This window comes from Dreissena polymorpha, chromosome 3, assembly GCF_020536995.1.
Source record: "Dreissena polymorpha isolate Duluth1 chromosome 3, UMN_Dpol_1.0, whole genome shotgun sequence".
Taxonomy (NCBI): domain Eukaryota; kingdom Metazoa; phylum Mollusca; class Bivalvia; order Myida; family Dreissenidae; genus Dreissena; species Dreissena polymorpha.
The window spans coordinates 111,429,865-111,447,437 of NC_068357.1; the positions used below are offsets into that span (position 1 = coordinate 111,429,865).

At 38.7% G+C, this 17,573-nt stretch overlaps 1 protein-coding gene across 1 annotated transcript in view; it reads left to right on the forward strand.

Moving 5' to 3' along the window:
- The first annotated feature begins 408 nt into the window (after nt 1-408).
- LOC127871028 (acetyl-coenzyme A synthetase 2-like, mitochondrial) overlaps nt 409-17,573 on the forward strand; it is a 33,884-nt gene continuing 16,719 nt past the window's right edge. Inside the window, exons 1-7 of the mRNA XM_052413650.1 lie at nt 409-1,040; nt 3,304-3,400; nt 7,814-8,013; nt 10,047-10,222; nt 11,428-11,580; nt 12,228-12,379; nt 13,399-13,532. Coding sequence (XP_052269610.1) covers nt 701-1,040; nt 3,304-3,400; nt 7,814-8,013; nt 10,047-10,222; nt 11,428-11,580; nt 12,228-12,379; nt 13,399-13,532 — 1,252 coding nt within the window. The 5' untranslated portion in view covers nt 409-700. The remainder of the gene's footprint in view (nt 1,041-3,303; nt 3,401-7,813; nt 8,014-10,046; nt 10,223-11,427; nt 11,581-12,227; nt 12,380-13,398; nt 13,533-17,573) is intronic.

The following is a 17,573-nucleotide window of genomic DNA, read 5'->3' on the forward strand; positions in this document are numbered from 1 at the left end:
AACACCAAAAGTATTTAGTAAATTGTAACCTTAAAAACGCTAAAGGTCACAATATACTAAATGTAAAAGCGACAACTTTGAGCGAAAATAAATGCAACATTTTGCACATAGAGACCCCATAACCATACCTTTTCTTAAAGGCCATTCTAAGCGGAATCGATTTATGCAATAAAAAAGATATGTCATGTTCAAACCAAAAAAGAACTTGACGCTAATCAAAATCGACTGTTTTTGCAACTTTTTTTCGGCCGTTTCTTAGTGGAATGTAAACTTTTTCAGTGCAAGGCTTTACCAAAGACCTATATATAGGTGTATTATAGGTCTTTGGCTTTACTAAAGTCTCCCAAGTTTATCATATTTCAGGGATTCGGTCGTGAACACCTATTTATGCCCTACCATTATCTCCGAAAGATAAAACCCGAACAATAGTTTAAGATGTAAAACATGCCTTCGAGTCAACTATGATATTTTTTTTTTAGAGAGTACAGCCTACATGAAACGAGTATTTAGTATATTGTAACCTAAACGTAAGCTAGTAGTGTGTAGCCTTCACTGAGATAATTGGTTCTCTGTTTCACTTTTGGCGAATGTAAACAAAGAAACGGGAACCGTCTCTACGAGCTATTTAATTAAGTTTTTACTGGTTCAAACTTTTGATAAATAGGTCAGTTGTTATCTAGTGTCATCTCTGGTAGCAACAATGTTTCCTTTGCTAAGTGTATTACCACAAACTATGCATCAACATGCGAGAAAGTTATTGGTGCAAAAGGCTAAACATGGTAAAAGCGTTCTGCAGCAAGCATCAACCAAAAAACTGTCAACAGCTTCTGTCACCTCAACTCCTATGCAAGAATTCACAAATGACGATATAAAGAGCCACGAAGAACTGTATCGGTTAAGCCTCGAAAAGCCCGACTATTTTTGGGGCAAGCTTGCACGATCTCGTCTACAATGGATGCGGGATTTCGGACTGGTCAAGGACTGCAATATGCAGACTGGGCACATCCGATGGTTCCTGGATGGGAAAATAAACGCTGCTGGTTTGTTTATCCGAAATCTTAAATTGTTTTAAATGACACAAGTACTTTAAATGTCAATCTTGTAATGGTATTTATTGGAAAAACAACCGAGTTGATTGAAACTTTTTCAAGGCATGGTAGTCTATTGGTAGACATGCAGTGCAAGTGACTTGACACATTTTAGCTAAAGAAACTTCAGCGTACAGTTTATATAGTATTGACATACCTATAAAGTCGCCCCAGTCAAAATTCATAAACAGTGACATTTAAAGTTATGGTAGCCAGAACTAGACACATTTTACCCCTCCACACACACGCACACACACACACACAAACTTTAAGAGGGTGTGGTCATATAAAATAAAATATTTACCCTTGTCTGTCTGTTTATAGCATATGTAACTAAAAATGTATTAGTGCTCAATGAACAAAACTTGAAACAAAAAAAAAAATTAGCATGTGAGCTAGTACAAAGCCGTATTTTGAGTTTGACTTTTTTCACAAAACCAGAATATTTAGCAAAAATGACATTTTTTTTATTTTTATTTTGTCGCGCCTAACTTTTTTTAATTTTGATTTTGTTGCGCCTAGCTCAAAGCTGGAGGGCTGATATTTTTCAAGCATATTAAACATAATGTGAAGTTAAGCAAGTTAATTAATTTGTGGGGACAGTGGTCTAGTGGTAGGATGCTGGTCTAGGGATCGGAAGGTCCCTGGTTCGTATCCCGCTCAGGACACTGGATTTTTCTGAGCAAAAAATTAATCTTGCTTGCTCCTCTACACCCAGGCGTATAAATGGGTACCTGTGAGGGAAATAAGTCAATGTGCCGTGGCTGCCTTCAGCGCCATATGTAAAGGGACGACTTAAATCCCAGTCATTTGGATCATAATTTCACAAAGAATTGGACTGGTGCTCTATAAGAAGTGTTAAGTATTTAATCACAAAATGTGCACATGTTATTCTAGAAGTTTTAAGGTATGTATCATCAAATAGGGAATGGTCATTAATTGGGATTTTGTTGTTATAAGAGAATTTATTGTTGTTGTGCTTTTATGCCTTCCTTTGTTCATTTATTATAATCTGACTTTCTTTGTTTCATCACTCAATTTGCAATACTTTTTTAAGTTTCATGGAACACAATTTCAGAGTTGCTTTATATGTTCATAACTCTACTTGTCCTGTAAAAGAAAAACACTAAAAAACTCAGATGTTTAAGTTCACATGCTGAGCTATGGAATTCTTGACTTACGCGCAACACAAAAATAAGACAGAGAAACAGACAAGGGAAATTCCATAATGATCCCCACAAAAGTTTTGGGCCAAACAAAATGTAATATTTGGTCAGGCAAACATAATAGCATTAATCTTTAACAGCAAATCTGAATTGTGCATTATTATTTTTATTAATAAAGGAAATAAAATAAGTAAATATTAGTGAGAAATTATGTGCACTTTTTAAGAGCACAAAAAACAACAACATGTGTTTGCTATCATTTAGCTTCCTGCTTGTGCTGTTAAGTTAATACACGTTTTTTGAGCTGTTTAAACAAAGATGTTTCTTATCACTAAACCTAGGAAAAAGTTGATTATAATTAAACTTAAAGTCTTCTAAATTAAACTTTGTGTTACATATTGTAGCATCTGTTGTTTTGTTTGGTTTTTAATTTCTTCTGCTCCTGAGTACACTTTAAAAGTTGCTATTTACCTGAAATGAGGGAAAAACAGCTCCTTTTTTCCTTAAGTTGTAAAGTTTTCAATATGATCTTCCGTAAAATTCATCAAATGTTGTGGTTATGACATCTAGGTCTAGTTCAATAAAATAGCAGCTAAATCTTCTCAAAATGGTCTCAAAACATCTGCCTTTTAAGGAAATAGCACCATGTTTAAAGAGCATGTCATTTTTTTTTCAACATATCTGCTGTACATACAAAAAGCTGTTTTCACAGATTGCGTTTTAATAACTAAAGGAGCAGCTCTTGTTTATTAATTACTGGATGCAAAACAAATGATGAAAATAAATTAATACAATGATATCTTCCATGGCCAGCTTATCTTTAAAACAACACTTGGGCTGTGCTCTATGAAAAGGGGGGTTTAATGCTTGAGTGTAAAGTGTTGTCTCAGATTAGCCTAAGCAGTCCTCACACGCTAATCAGGGAGGACACTTTCTGCTTTTATGATATTTTCTGTTTATAGAAAGTCTCTTCTTAGCAAAAATCTAGTTTAGGCAGAGAGTGTCGTCCCTGATTAGCCTGTGCTATATTTTATTCTTATATTATACAGTGAACTGTGTTGATCGTCATGCAGCCAAGGATCCTAATAGGCTTGCCCTGATCTGGGAGAAAGATGAACCTGGCACTCAGGAGTATGTCACATACAGGTATAGTATGACAGGCACTCTGGAGTATGTCACATACAGATATAGTAGGACAGGCACTAAGGCGTATGTCACATACAGATATAGTATGACAGGCACTCAGGAGTATGTCACATACAGGTATAGTATGACAGGCACTCAGGAGTATGTCACATACAGGTATAATATGACAGGCACTCAGGAGTATGTCACATACAGATATAGTAGGACAGGCACTTAGGAGTATGTCACAAACAGATATAGTATGACAGGCACTCAGGAGTATGTCACATACAGGTATAGTATGACAGGCACTCAGGAGTATGTCACATACAGGTAAAGTATGACAGGCACTCAGGAGTATGTCACAAACAGGTATAGTAGGACAGGCACTCAGGAGTATGTCACATACAGGTATAATATAACAGGCACTCAGGAGTATGTCACATACAGGTATAGAAGGACAGGCACTTAGGAGTATGTCACATGCAGGTATAGTATGACAGGCACTCAGGAGTATGTCACATACAGGTATTGTATGACAGGCACTCAGGAGTATGTCACATACAGGTATAGTATGACAGGCACTCAGGAGTATGTCACATACAGGTATAGTGTGACAGACACTCAGGAGTATGTCACATACAGGTATAGTGTGACAGGCACTCAGGAGTATGTCACATACAGGTATAGAATGACAGGCACTCAGGAGTATGTCACATACAGGTATAGTGTGACAGGCACTCTGGAGTATGTCACATACAGGTATAGTATGACAGGCACTCAGGAGTATGTCACATACAGGTATAGAATGACAGGCACTCAGGAGTATGTCACATACAGGTATAGTGTGACAGGCACTCTGGAGTATGTCACATACAGGTATAGTATGACAGGCACTCTGGAGTATGTCTCATACAGGTATAGTATGACAGGCACTCAATAGTATGTCACATACAGGTATAGTGTGACAGGCACTCTGGAGTATGTCACATACAGGTATAGTATGACAGGCACTCAGTAGTATGTCACATACAGGTATAGTAGGACAGGCACTCAGGAGTATGTCACATACAGGTATAGTATGACAGGCACTCAGGAGTATGTTACATACAGGTATAGTGTGACAGGCACTCAGGAGTATGTCACATACAGGTATAGTTTGACAGGCACTCAGGAGTATGTCACATACAGGTATAGTGTGATAGGCACTCAGGAGTATGTCACATACAGGTATAGTATGACAGGCACTCAGAAATATTTCACATACAGGTATAGTAGGACAGGCACTCAGGAGTATGTCACATACAGGTATAATATAACAGGCACTCAGGAGTATGTCACATACAGGTATAGAAGGACAGGCACTTAGGAGTATGTCACATACAGGTATAGTATGACAGGCACTCAGGAGTATGTCACATACAGGTATAGTGTGACAGGCACTCAGGAGTATGTCACATACAGGTATAGTATGACAGGCACTCAGGAGTATGTCACATACAGGTTTAGTGTGACAGACACTCAGGAGTATGTCACATACAGGTATAGTAGGACAGGCACTCAGGAGTATGCCACATACAGGTATAGTATGACAGGAACTCAGGAGTATGTCACATACAGGTAAAGTATGACAGGCACTCAGGAGTATGTCACAAACAGGTATAGTAGGACAGGCACTCAGGAGTATGTCACATACAGGTATAATATAACAGGCACTCAGGAGTATGTCACATACAGGTATAGAAGGACAGGCACTTAGGAGTATGTCACATGCAGGTATAGTATGACAGGCACTCAGTAGTATGTCACATACAGGTATTGTATGACAGGCACTCAGGAGTATGTCACATACAGGTATAGTATGACAGGCACTCAGGAGTATGTCACATACAGGTATAGTGTGACAGACACTCAGGAGTATGTCACATACGGGTATAGTGTGACAGGCACTCAGGAGTATGTCACATACAGGTATAGAATGACAGGCACTCAGGAGTATGTCACATACAGGTATAGTGTGACAGGCACTCTGGAGTATGTCACATACAGGTATAGTATGACAGGCACTCAGGAGTATGTCACATACAGGTATAGAATGACAGGCACTCAGGAGTATGTCACATACAGGTATAGTGTGACAGGCACTCTGGAGTATGTCACATACAGGTATAGTATGACAGGCACTCTGGAGTATGTCTCATACAGGTATAGTATGACAGGCACTCAATAGTATGTCACATACAGGTATAGTGTGACAGGCACTCTGGAGTATGTCACATACAGGTATAGTATGACAGGCACTCAGTAGTATGTCACATACAGGTATAGTAGGACAGGCACTCAGGAGTATGTCACATACAGGTATAGTATGACAGGCACTCAGGAGTATGTTACATACAGGTATAGTGTGACAGGCACTCAGGAGTATGTCACATACAGGTATAGTTTGACAGGCACTCAGGAGTATGTCACATACAGGTATAGTGTGATAGGCACTCAGGAGTATGTCACATACAGGTATAGTATGACAGGCACTCAGAAATATTTCACATACAGGTATAGTAGGACAGGCACTCAGGAGTATGTCACATACAGGTATAATATAACAGGCACTCAGGAGTATGTCACATACAGGTATAGAAGGACAGGCACTTAGGAGTATGTCACATACAGGTATAGTATGACAGGCACTCAGGAGTATGTCACATACAGGTATAGTGTGACAGGCACTCAGGAGTATGTCACATACAGGTATAGTATGACAGGCACTCAGGAGTATGTCACATACAGGTTTAGTGTGACAGACACTCAGGAGTATGTCACATACAGGTATAGTAGGACAGGCACTCAGGAGTATGCCACATACAGGTATAGTGTGACAGGCACTCAGGAGTATGTCACATACAGGTATAGTATGACAGGCACCCAGGAGTATGTCACATACAGGTATAGTATGACAGGCACTCAGGAGTATGTCACATACAGGTATAGTGTGACAGGCACTCAGGAGTATGTCACATTCAGGTATAGTGTGACAGGCACTCAGGAGTATGTCACATACAGGTATAGTGTGACAGGCACTCAGTAGTATGTCACATACAGGTATTAAATTGACAGGCACTCTGGAGTATGTCACATGCAGGTATAGTATGACAGGCACACAGGAGTATGTCACATACAGGTATAGTATGACAGGCACTCAGGAGTATGTCACACACAGGTATAGTAGGACAGGCACTCAGGAGTATGTCACATAAAGGTATAGTATAACAGGCTCTCAGGAGTATGTCGCATACAGGTATAGTATTACATCTGAGATCTCATTTCTTCAGTTGACACAAAATCATCATCTCATCTTCGCCTGTGGTCCCATCTGGGACAGCTGTTGACACGAAATACTAAACTTTTAATAACAGGTAAAATATTGCGATGCTTTAAGCAGCATAAAGTTTTAAGCAATATATACATCACGCTTTCCAGGCAGATGAAGGGACATTGTACATGCCGCTTAATGTGTGGAGTTTGGAAAAAGAACAAATTATTTCACACTAAAAACATGAAAAAATACTATCAATGTATAGACCTGAATATTCTATAGATTTTTCTTTGAAGGCCTGGTTTGACTGATCAAGACTATTTAGTAGGAAAAAATGATTTCCACCAGGAACATAATTAGACGTATTTTCTTGTATCTATATTGCACTTGTCCAGCGACAAGTTGACAGCAAAAAATAACTATTAAGAAAGTGAAATAACCATTGTAAAGCATCCAAATGATAATTACAAAACCTTTAATAAGCTTGGCTTTTTAAAGCTAAGCTGGTTAATATTTGATCGTATTGAAATGATTTAGGTCAAAATTTCAAGATCAATGAACGTTTCAATAATAATTTGCTATATACTTGTATACCAGCCTCACTGAGGGAAAACAGTGGTTAATGCATTCTGCTAAAAGTGTGGTCTCCGATTAGCCAGTGCAGTCTGCACTGGCCTATCAGTCTGCACTGGCCTATCAGTCTGCACTGGCCTATCAGTCTGCACTGGCCTATCAGTCTGCACTGGCCTATCAGTCTGCACTGGCCTATCAGTCTGCACTGGCCTATCAGTCTGCACTGGCCTATCAGTCTGCACTGGCCTATCAGTCTGCACTGGCCTATCAGTCTGCACTGGCCTATCAGTCTGCACTGGCCTATCAGTCTGCACTGGCCTATCAGTCTGCACTGGCCTATCAGGTACTACACTTTTCGCCTTGACTGGAATTTGGTAAAGAAGATACATATTTTGAACAAAAAATCAATAAAAGTGGATAATGTCGTTCCTGATTAGCCTGTGCATCCTATACTGTCAGTCTTGAGTGATACATTACACACAATCAATTAAGTCCCATTTTCTTTAATTGCATCTCATATAAATGCCCACATGTACCTTCCACAGAGAGCTCCAAATAATGGTGTGCAAGATGGCAAATGTCCTTACAAACCATGGGGTCAAAAGGGGGGACCGTGTGGCCATCTACCTGCCCAAAACTCCGACAGCAGTGGTGGCCATGTTGGCCTGCGCGCGCATCGGAGCCATACACAGCGTAGTGTTTGCTGGGTTCTCATCAGAGGCCCTGGCAGGGAGGATTATTGATGGTACATGAATTTGCATGAATACTCCGCATGATCTATGAACAGATATGAGGGTCCCTCTGTACAAACTGGGCTTAATGCATGTGTGTAAAGGGTTTTCCCAGACAGGCTAATCAGTTACAACACTTTCCTTTTTTTGTATTCTTTTTGTTATAAGGAAGACTGTTCTCAACCCTTTCAGTGTGGGAACCAAATTTTAAAGGCCTTTGCAAACAGTTTGGATCCAGATGAGACGCCACAGAATGTGGCGTCTCATCTGGATCCAAACTGTTTGCTATTCTGATAGTATTCTTTGAAAAAAAATGAAGAAAATGCTTATTTTACAAATTCAGCAGACGACATTTTAGCAGACGACAAATTTCCCAGCATGCAAAGGGTTAACAGAAATCCATTATATGCAGAAAGTGTTGTCACTGATAAGCCTGTGCTAAGGCTATTCTGGGAGGATACTTTACACACATGCATTAAACCCCTTTTCTCACAGTGATAATCATAGACTAATTTCTGTTGAAATATGTTTGTATCCTGTTTCAACATGCAACATTTTACCTTAAAAGGGTTGAGTGGATTTCTTTTTTTATCTTCAGATAACCAGAACTGGTTAGTATGGATAGTAGTGTGTTCATATGTGTGGGATAAAATAATGACCCAGCATTTCATTAAAAAAAACGTACTGTACTTACCCAAGGTTTCCTACAAAAAAATCTGTAACCGCTGTGGTGTAATGTTTAGTTAATATTGTAGTTTCTTCTTAGAATTGTTAATCTACACTTGGCATTCAAAAATTTGGCAGTTACATTGTTTTTCCATGTCCATGTTCTTACACTTGAGGCAATTGGGCCATTATTTGAGTATGTATATCTTTGATTTAATATACTCACTATATCTCACCTCTTACAAAAATGACCTACAAGTAAGCCCATTGGCTTAGAGTGGTCACATGCCCATGGCGCATAGTCCATACACCCCGAGTAATGGCTCTCCTATCGTATGAAATAACTGAGGTTGTATATCCCATACCCCATCTGCAGTTACTGACAGTATAACTAATAATACATCAAAGAAATAACCTGTAATGCCTTAAGGTAAATTTCTTTTCAAAATTAAACAAATTTATGAAGATTATAACTACACATTTATTTTAATTCAATTTGCAAAGGATGTGCTTTATCGTTTGCTTACTGTTTTAAGATTCAAGGCATATTATTCTTTACAGTTATTTTACTTACTACCGTTAAATTAATTTATCCAAAAACAGCAACATTAAACATATTCATACAAATTGCATTGAAATTCAATAACATTTTCCTTTTTTTGTAAAAAACAAACAAACTGAATGACTAATTTAATAAGCTAATGTTTTTAGAGCTTTTTTAGGATTAAGAGTTAAAATGACTAGAAATGATGGGAAGAATAAGAGGACTAATAATTTGGCATTACGCATAAATATAAGCGGAGTTAGGTTGGAAACTTGTTGAGAAACATGTTATAAACTTTCAGTTAACTAAAGTGCTTTAATAGAGCAAGTTACTTTAAACAGGATACATAAAAGGCTGGTTAGGTGACATTAAGATTTAAGTTGATAAATTTGGGCACAGAAACAATAGGGTTTGTCCTATTTTAATTTTCTAAGCCTCACTGGATACATTTTCTCCATCCCAGCACCAATCATGTATTACCTATATACCAAACAATGTAACGTTGTAGGGAAAACATGTTCTGGCTAAATTGTATCTAATATAATGAAAATTTCATTTTAGCCAATATGTTTATAAACAGGTTGATATGTTTGCACTGAACATTTTATCATGTTTTTCGAACATTTTTCTTTAACCATATTGGATACAAGGCTTTGGTATAGCATCTCCTTTGACGGGTTTGGTCTCATCATTCCATTTCAAACGTGCCGTGTACATTCCACTGTGTGGACTACACAGTCTAATCTGGGACATCACTTTACGCTTATGCATTAAGCCCTTTTTTCCGAATACACTGCTTATAAATTATTATTTATGATCTTGATGCCTGTTTTTCAGCCCAAGCTGAGACTGTGATAACTGCTGATGAGGGGGTTAGAGGAGGCAAGAAAATACCCCTGAAGAAGATGGTTGACAGTGCTGTCAAGATGTGCGACAGCGTGAAGCGTGTGTTTGTGTACCAGCGGACAGGAGGGGACGTACCTATGTCATCCATTGATATCCCACTTGAAAAGGTGAGCTGATGTGATGCAACAATGAAAGAGTGATATAATGACCAATGTGATGTTTGAAATATTCCGTTTGCTTTTTCATGGGCATAAAATAATATAGTAAAGAAAGAAAAATTGATTTTCGTTTATTAATTTATGTTTTAAGGTGCATCAAAAAATATGCTCATTTTGTATGTGTGTTGCAAAAATGAAGTAATTCATTTATTGCACAAATATGTTGTTTTTACTTGACCTGAAGTGCTCATGGTGAGGTATTGTGGTTATTTCAAGTCTGGCGGCATCCATCGTGTGTTGTTTACTTTGAGCTTGGTACCACTCTAGAGTCAACATTTCTTATTCAATCTTGATAAAACTGAATCAGAATAGCTCCATTTCGACAATATCTAGGTAGAGTTCAAATCTGGGCCACATGAGTTCAAAAACATGGTCACCACGAAATATCTAACACAAAACTTTAGTACAATTCTAGAGGCTACATTATGGCTCAATCTTGATGAAACTTGTTCAGAATTGTTGTCTTTACATAATCTAGGGCAAGTTCGAATCTGGGTTACCCTCGTTAAAAATCTCGGTCAACTGGTCATTTTTAGAATGGTCATATCTTAGAAAGTCCTTGTTGCCTGTCTAGAAGCCACCTTTATTATTTTAATCTTAAGATGGTCAAAAACATTTCTTGACAATATCTAGACCGAGTTATGTTTTAAACAATTGGTTACCAAAATATTGTGTGTTAAACAAGTTAAAAAAAATCACTTAACAGCTTGAGTTTTTTTGGGTGAATTTCTCAGAAATTGTATGCGTTTGTAGCCATCATGCAGACTAAGGTTTAGATTGCATGAATCTCTTATTTATATAAAATATTGAATACATGGTTTTGTGGTGTTGTCATTTTTTTATGCCCCCTGATCGAATGATCGGGGTATATTGTTTTTGGCCTGTCTGTCTGTCATTGTATGTGTCTGTCTGTCATTCTGTCCCAAAGCTTCAACCTTGGTAATAACTTTTGCAATATTGAAGATAGCAACTTGATATTTGGCATGCATGTGTATCTCATGGAGCTGCACATTTTGAGTGGTGAAAGGTGTCAAATAAATGGCTTCAACGTGGGGCAGTAGGGGGCATTGTGTTTCTGACAAACACATCTCTTGTTTGTATTTTTTGTACTGCTAAAATAAAAATTTAACAAAGTAAAATTTTTAATTATTCAGGAACTGGCGGCGGCCTCAGATACGCATCACCCAATGGCTTTTGACAGTGAGGATGTGTTGTTTATGCTGTATACCTCTGGATCCACGGGCAAGCCAAAGGGCGTCGTTCACACACAAGGCGGGTACCTGCTATATGCCAATGTCACCATGAAGGTCAGTATAAGACTTAAGTTACCCAACCTACCTGCTGAACATAAATGTCTCTGTGAAAGCAAGTATAGGACAAGAAGTTTGTTTTAAGTTACCAGATTTTCCCTTACATTTGTCCTTGCCTTTCAGTACTGTATTGAACCTTTACCCAACAGTACTGATTGAGCCTTGACCCTACAGAACTGTAATGAGCCTTGACCCTACAATACTGTATTGAGCCATCCCTGTACAATACTGTCCCTAGTGTCCAAACGTTATTGAGCATTGAACGTTTGAATCTCAGATTCTCGAATATAGTTTTTTATTTTACATCTATTTTTCTGATTATTTTTTTTTAATCTTAATTTTTATTTTATTTTTCATTTATGCATTTCCTAAAAGGTTCCTGTCATGCAGTTTTCACATTTCCTTAATAATTTTGTTCCAAAATAATTTGACTTCACTTATTGTACATACAATTCAAAGATGTTTTTAAAAATTTGATGTGCTTACAAACAATTTAGGAACTAATAGTTTTAAACAAGTTAAATATATTGGAATATCAACAAATCCAAATATGGAACCCAGAAACAATAATCTTATCGTCATTCCAGCAGAGGTAATTCATTTTTATGATGTTTGTGATGTGTGTCATTGGAGATGTGTTGCAGCAAGTATTTGACTACCGCGAAGGAGAACTGTTCGGGTGCGTGGCTGACATTGGCTGGATCACGGGGCACTCTTACGTCGTGTACGGTCCACTTAGCAACGGGGCAACCACCCTACTGTTTGAGAGCACACCCACATACCCAAACCCTGGCAGGTAGTACAGTTGTCTGTGGGCTTCAAGTCAGTGAATTTGGTTAACATATGGGCCTTGTTCTGGGAAAACTGGTCTTAATGCATTGGCCTAAAGTTGCGTATCAGATTAGTCTGTGCAGTCTGCGCAGGCTAATCAGGGCAGACACTTTCCGCATTTATGGATGTTTAGTTAAAAGGAAGTCTCTTTTAAACGAAAATTTAGTTATGGAGGAAAAGTGTCGTCTCTCATTAACCTGTGCGGCCTTCACAGACTAATCTAGAATGACACTTTAAACACATGCATTAAGCTAAGTTTTCCCAGACCAAGACTTATATTTGTGTACTGCTTAACAGCAACTTGGAACAGCATTAAGAGGGATTTTATTTGTCATTACTTTGACAAGTTATAGTTTTTGACTATCGGATCTTAATTTTGACCTTAAAAACTTGGTCCGAATGTACCCTTTAACTTAACTTAGTTTTTTCAACATTGTAAGCTATTGTGGTCAGTATGGTATATGTCTTCCTGTATTTGCCATATCTCTCTAGTACAATTTTTGTCAAACATTTTCTCTAAAACAGCATGGTAGTTTTGAACCAAACTTGCAAGGATGTACCTAGTCTGGTTTTCTTTTAAACTCCTTCAATATCCTATTATGATATGATATTTATATTAGGGATGGCAAACCTAAGCAAATCCGTAACCAGTTAACCTGTTTTGATATTCGAGCAGTTAACCGACTGTCGTTTTACCTCTAATCGCTTTTGATCCACAGGGGGGCATCAAGGGATGGTAATTGCTGATAATTTGCTATAAGATAAGCAGATTAACCAATACAGTGAAATGGAGTAAAACAAAACTAATGGTTTGAGCATTTATTGCGTTCAACCAAATATTGTGTTTTCTGCAAAGTTACTGAATAGTAATTTTGTAACTGGTTAATCTCCTCTAGAAACGAATAACCAGTTAACTGAATAACCGTTGCCATCCATAATTTATATACACCTTTTAGACCTAATGTTCTCTATATCCCTGTTTAGGTACTGGGAGATGGTTGAAAGACTGAAGCTGAACCACATCTACCTTGCGCCCACTGCACTGCGCACGCTGCTCAAAAATGGTGACTCCTGGGTCACCAAGTATGACCGCTCCTCTCTCAGAAAGCTTGGCTGTGGTAAGTAGTTAAGACACTATAAAAGGATCATTATCAAAATTGTCTGTAGTGTTACCAGACAGGTCTTTACTGATGTAGCTAGGATGTGGTATGTACTGTAGTGTTACCAGATATGACAGGTCTTCACTGATGTAGCTAGGATATGGTATGTAGTGTTACCCGCTTACCAGCATTTATACTACTTTGAGTCATTAAGGAGCTTTCAAGTTTGTCATTTATAAGAAATATACTACTTTGTAAATGTTTTCTATTGTGAGTTAAGCATGTATAACCATCAATATATAAATTCTCATTATCCCTGAGGTGAGTTTCACACAAACCTAACAGGTCAAAATTGCAATGCTTAATACAACTTTCTCTTAATTTTTTTTTGTCTGACTGAGAGTTTGAACAAAACTTTTGCACGGTTCCAAACCCCGCTCACCACCTTGTATCTTCTGGTAGGTCTTCTTTGCTGCGTGCACCAACCATCCGTGTTCTGGTCCTGCCATCCTCTGTTAGATGATGAACGTTGTTCACTGGAGTACCCACCCCGCCTGTCAAAAGAGTTTTCACTTCTATCCGAATACCTACCCCGCCTGTCACTATGATTTCTATTACCCATACTGGGATACCCACCCTGCCTGTCAGAATAATTACCACAACCAGTATCGCTGTAGCTATCGCGATAACGACTAGCATCTTGGTAGTTATCACAATTTTCACCTTTATCTGGGTACCCTTCACGCCTCCACGTAGGACCAAGATCCCTGCGAGAACTTCCAACGAGACTACCAGTGCTCCGCTTCCGTTCATCTGATTTCATCTGATTTGTTTCCACCCGCATCGTTTGTTCCAGGGATAATACGAGCTCCCTTTACCTGTATGTCGTTTTGACCAGTCTTATAGGCCCCAACCAAAGTGCAAAAGTTTGCTGCCATGAGACGTTCCTCTCTGGTTTTATCCTTTAGAATATACACTTGTTCATACTGTTTGTCTGAGTGTAGAATAGTCTATCCGCCTCTGACTCAAATTTTATGATCACCACACCCGGATTTTTGTTGTAAGACATTTTCCTTTCTGCACTAGTTATTTTAATGTTATTTAACTTTAGACCGTCACAGAATAGTGCATGAACTTTCCTTTCTAGATTTTCATTGGAACTATACGGGAGCATACATACCACTAAATTCAGTTTTTTGTCGTCTTTCCTGGTTTGTAGATTATCCTGTAGTTTTTGTAAATCATCAATTTTTTTAGTCAAATAATTAATCTCTTTATCGAATTCCGATCTTACATTGTTCACACTTTCTGTTATTTCCTTTTTTAATTTGGAAGATTCCGTGTTCACACGCTTGTCCACTATTTTTGCAAGTTTCTCTGCCAATTTTTTCTCGAAGTTATCCTCTAGCACATCCATACGAGTTTCAATAGCGCTCAAGTTAGTGTGCATTTCTGAATACATTTTGACCACTAAATTGCGTGTCAAGATTATCAATATCATTGTCACATTGTTCACTTACCCTTACGGGTTCCTCATCTGATGATTTGTTTTTTCCTTTACCACCTCTTGTTTTTTTCACATTTTTACCAGTCTCTATATTTGTGGTAACAGCCATGGTCGCCTTGCGCTTCCGCTTCACAATTTCCCTACTATTATCTGAAAGATGCCTCTTCCTCGAATTTGCAACCTTGGTGTCCCTATCTCCGATACATTATGATCCATGGGCAAAAATTCACTTTGCCTTGACTGCAGAGCATCCTCCACAGTTCTTGCAGCCTGAGATAACGAAATATTAAAAATATTTAAAACATCAGCGTCAATGTCAGTGTCATTTGTATCCATTTCTTCTTTTTTTGAAGTTGCTCCCGCATCCCGGAAACTAGTATTGTCAGTTGTTATAGTGTAGTGTAATGTACACCGGTACCTAGTGCAAATCGTCCCCCAGTACAGAAATCCTTTCACAGTACTTATGACTGTCTACAGTTCTTTGAAGGTCTAATCTTCCACCTTCCACAAAAATCTAACACACAAAATGCCTCCAATCATCAGTAAAAAAAAATAATTTCTAGCCACATTTCCACAATAAAAATTACGTGTTACTCAGTACGGTTACACACCACTGATGTAGCTAGGATGTGGTATGTAGTGTTACCAGATATGACAGGTCTTCACTGATGTAGCTAGGGATATGGTATGTATTGTTACCTGCTTACCAGATATGACAGGTCTCTACTGATGTAGCTAGGATGTGTTATGTAGTGTTACCAGATATGACAGGTCTTCACTGGTGTAGCTAGGATGTGGTATGTAGTGTTACCAGATATGACAGATCTTCACTGATATAGCTAGGACATGGTATGTAGTGTTACCAGATATGACAGGTCTTCACTAATGTAGCTAGGATGTGACATGTAGTGTTACCAGATATGACAGGTCTTCAGTGGTTTAGCTAGGATGTGGTATGCAGTGTTACCAGATATGACAGGTCTTCACTGATGTAGCTAGGATGTGGTATATAGTGTAACCAGATATGACAGGTCTTCACTGATGTAGCTCTGTAGTGTTACCAGATATGACAGGTCTTCACTGATATAGTTAGGATGTGGTATGTAGTGTAACCAGATATGACAGGTCTTCAGTGATGTAGCTCTGTAGTGTTACCAGATATGACAGGTCTTCACTGATGTAGTTAGGATATGGTATGTAGTGTTACCAGATATGACTGGTCTTTGCTGATGTAGCTAGGGTATGGTATATGTAGTGTTACCAGATGTGACTTGTCTTCACTGATGTAGCTAGGATGTGGTATCTGTAGTGTTACTAGATATGACTGGTCTTCACTGATGTAGCTAGGATGGGGTATGTAGTGTAGCCAGATATGAGAGGTCTTCACTGATGTAGCTAGGATGTGGTATGTAGTGTTACCAGATATGACAGGTCTTCACTTGTGTAGCTAGGATGTGGTATGTAGTGTTACCAGATATGACAGGTCTTCACTGATGTAGCTAGGATGTGGTATGTAGTGTAACCAGATATGACAGGTCTTCACTGATGTAGCTAGGATGTGGTATGTAGTGATACCAGATATGACAGGTCTTCATTGATGTAGCTAGGATGTTGTATGTAGTGATACCAGATACAACAGGTCTTCACTGGTGTAGCTAGGATGTGGTATGTAGTTTTACCAGATATGACAGGTCTTCACTGATATAGCTAGGATGTGGTATGTAGTGTTACCAGATATGGCAGGTCTTCACTGATATAGCTAGGATGTGGTATGTAGTGTTACCAGATATGACAGGTCTTCACTGGTGTAGCTAGGATGTGAATGTAGTGTTACCAGATATGACAGGTCTTCAATGGTGTAGCTAGGATGTGGTATGTAGTGTTACCAGATATGACAGCTCTTCACTGGTGTAGCTAGGATGTGGTATGTAGTGTTACCAGATATGACAGGTCTTCACTGGTGTAGCTAGGATGTGGTATGTAGTGTTACCAGATATGACAGGTCTACACTGATGTAGCTCTGTAGTGTTACCAGATATGACAGGTTTTCACTGATGTAGCTAGGATGTGGATGTAGCGTTACCATATATGACAGGTCTTCACTGATGTAGCTAGGATGTGGTATGTTGTGTTACCAGATATGACAGGTCTACACTGATGTAGCTAGGATGTGGTATGCAGTGGGGTGGTGTGGTGGTCGAGTGGCAACACTCTGGTCTACCATTCCAGAGGTCCCTGATTCAAATCCCGGCCGGGGCACTGGAAATTTCAGAAATGCTTCAAGTGTTTCCCATCCAACTAGAGATGTACTGGTATGAAACCCAGGTAATTCTCACGTGTATCGGTGCTATACACTGAGCACGTAAAAGAACCAAGGTATCTATTCGCAAAGAGCTAGAGTATCGCACCCGGATTCCTTGTATCCCAATACTGTCTCTTCTGCTTGCTGTCTCTTCAGCAAAACCAAAGGACCCCATTGGAAATAAGTGCTTGCACTTTCATGGGTTATCCTTCACCGCAAGGTCAAAATAAATACATACATACATACAGTG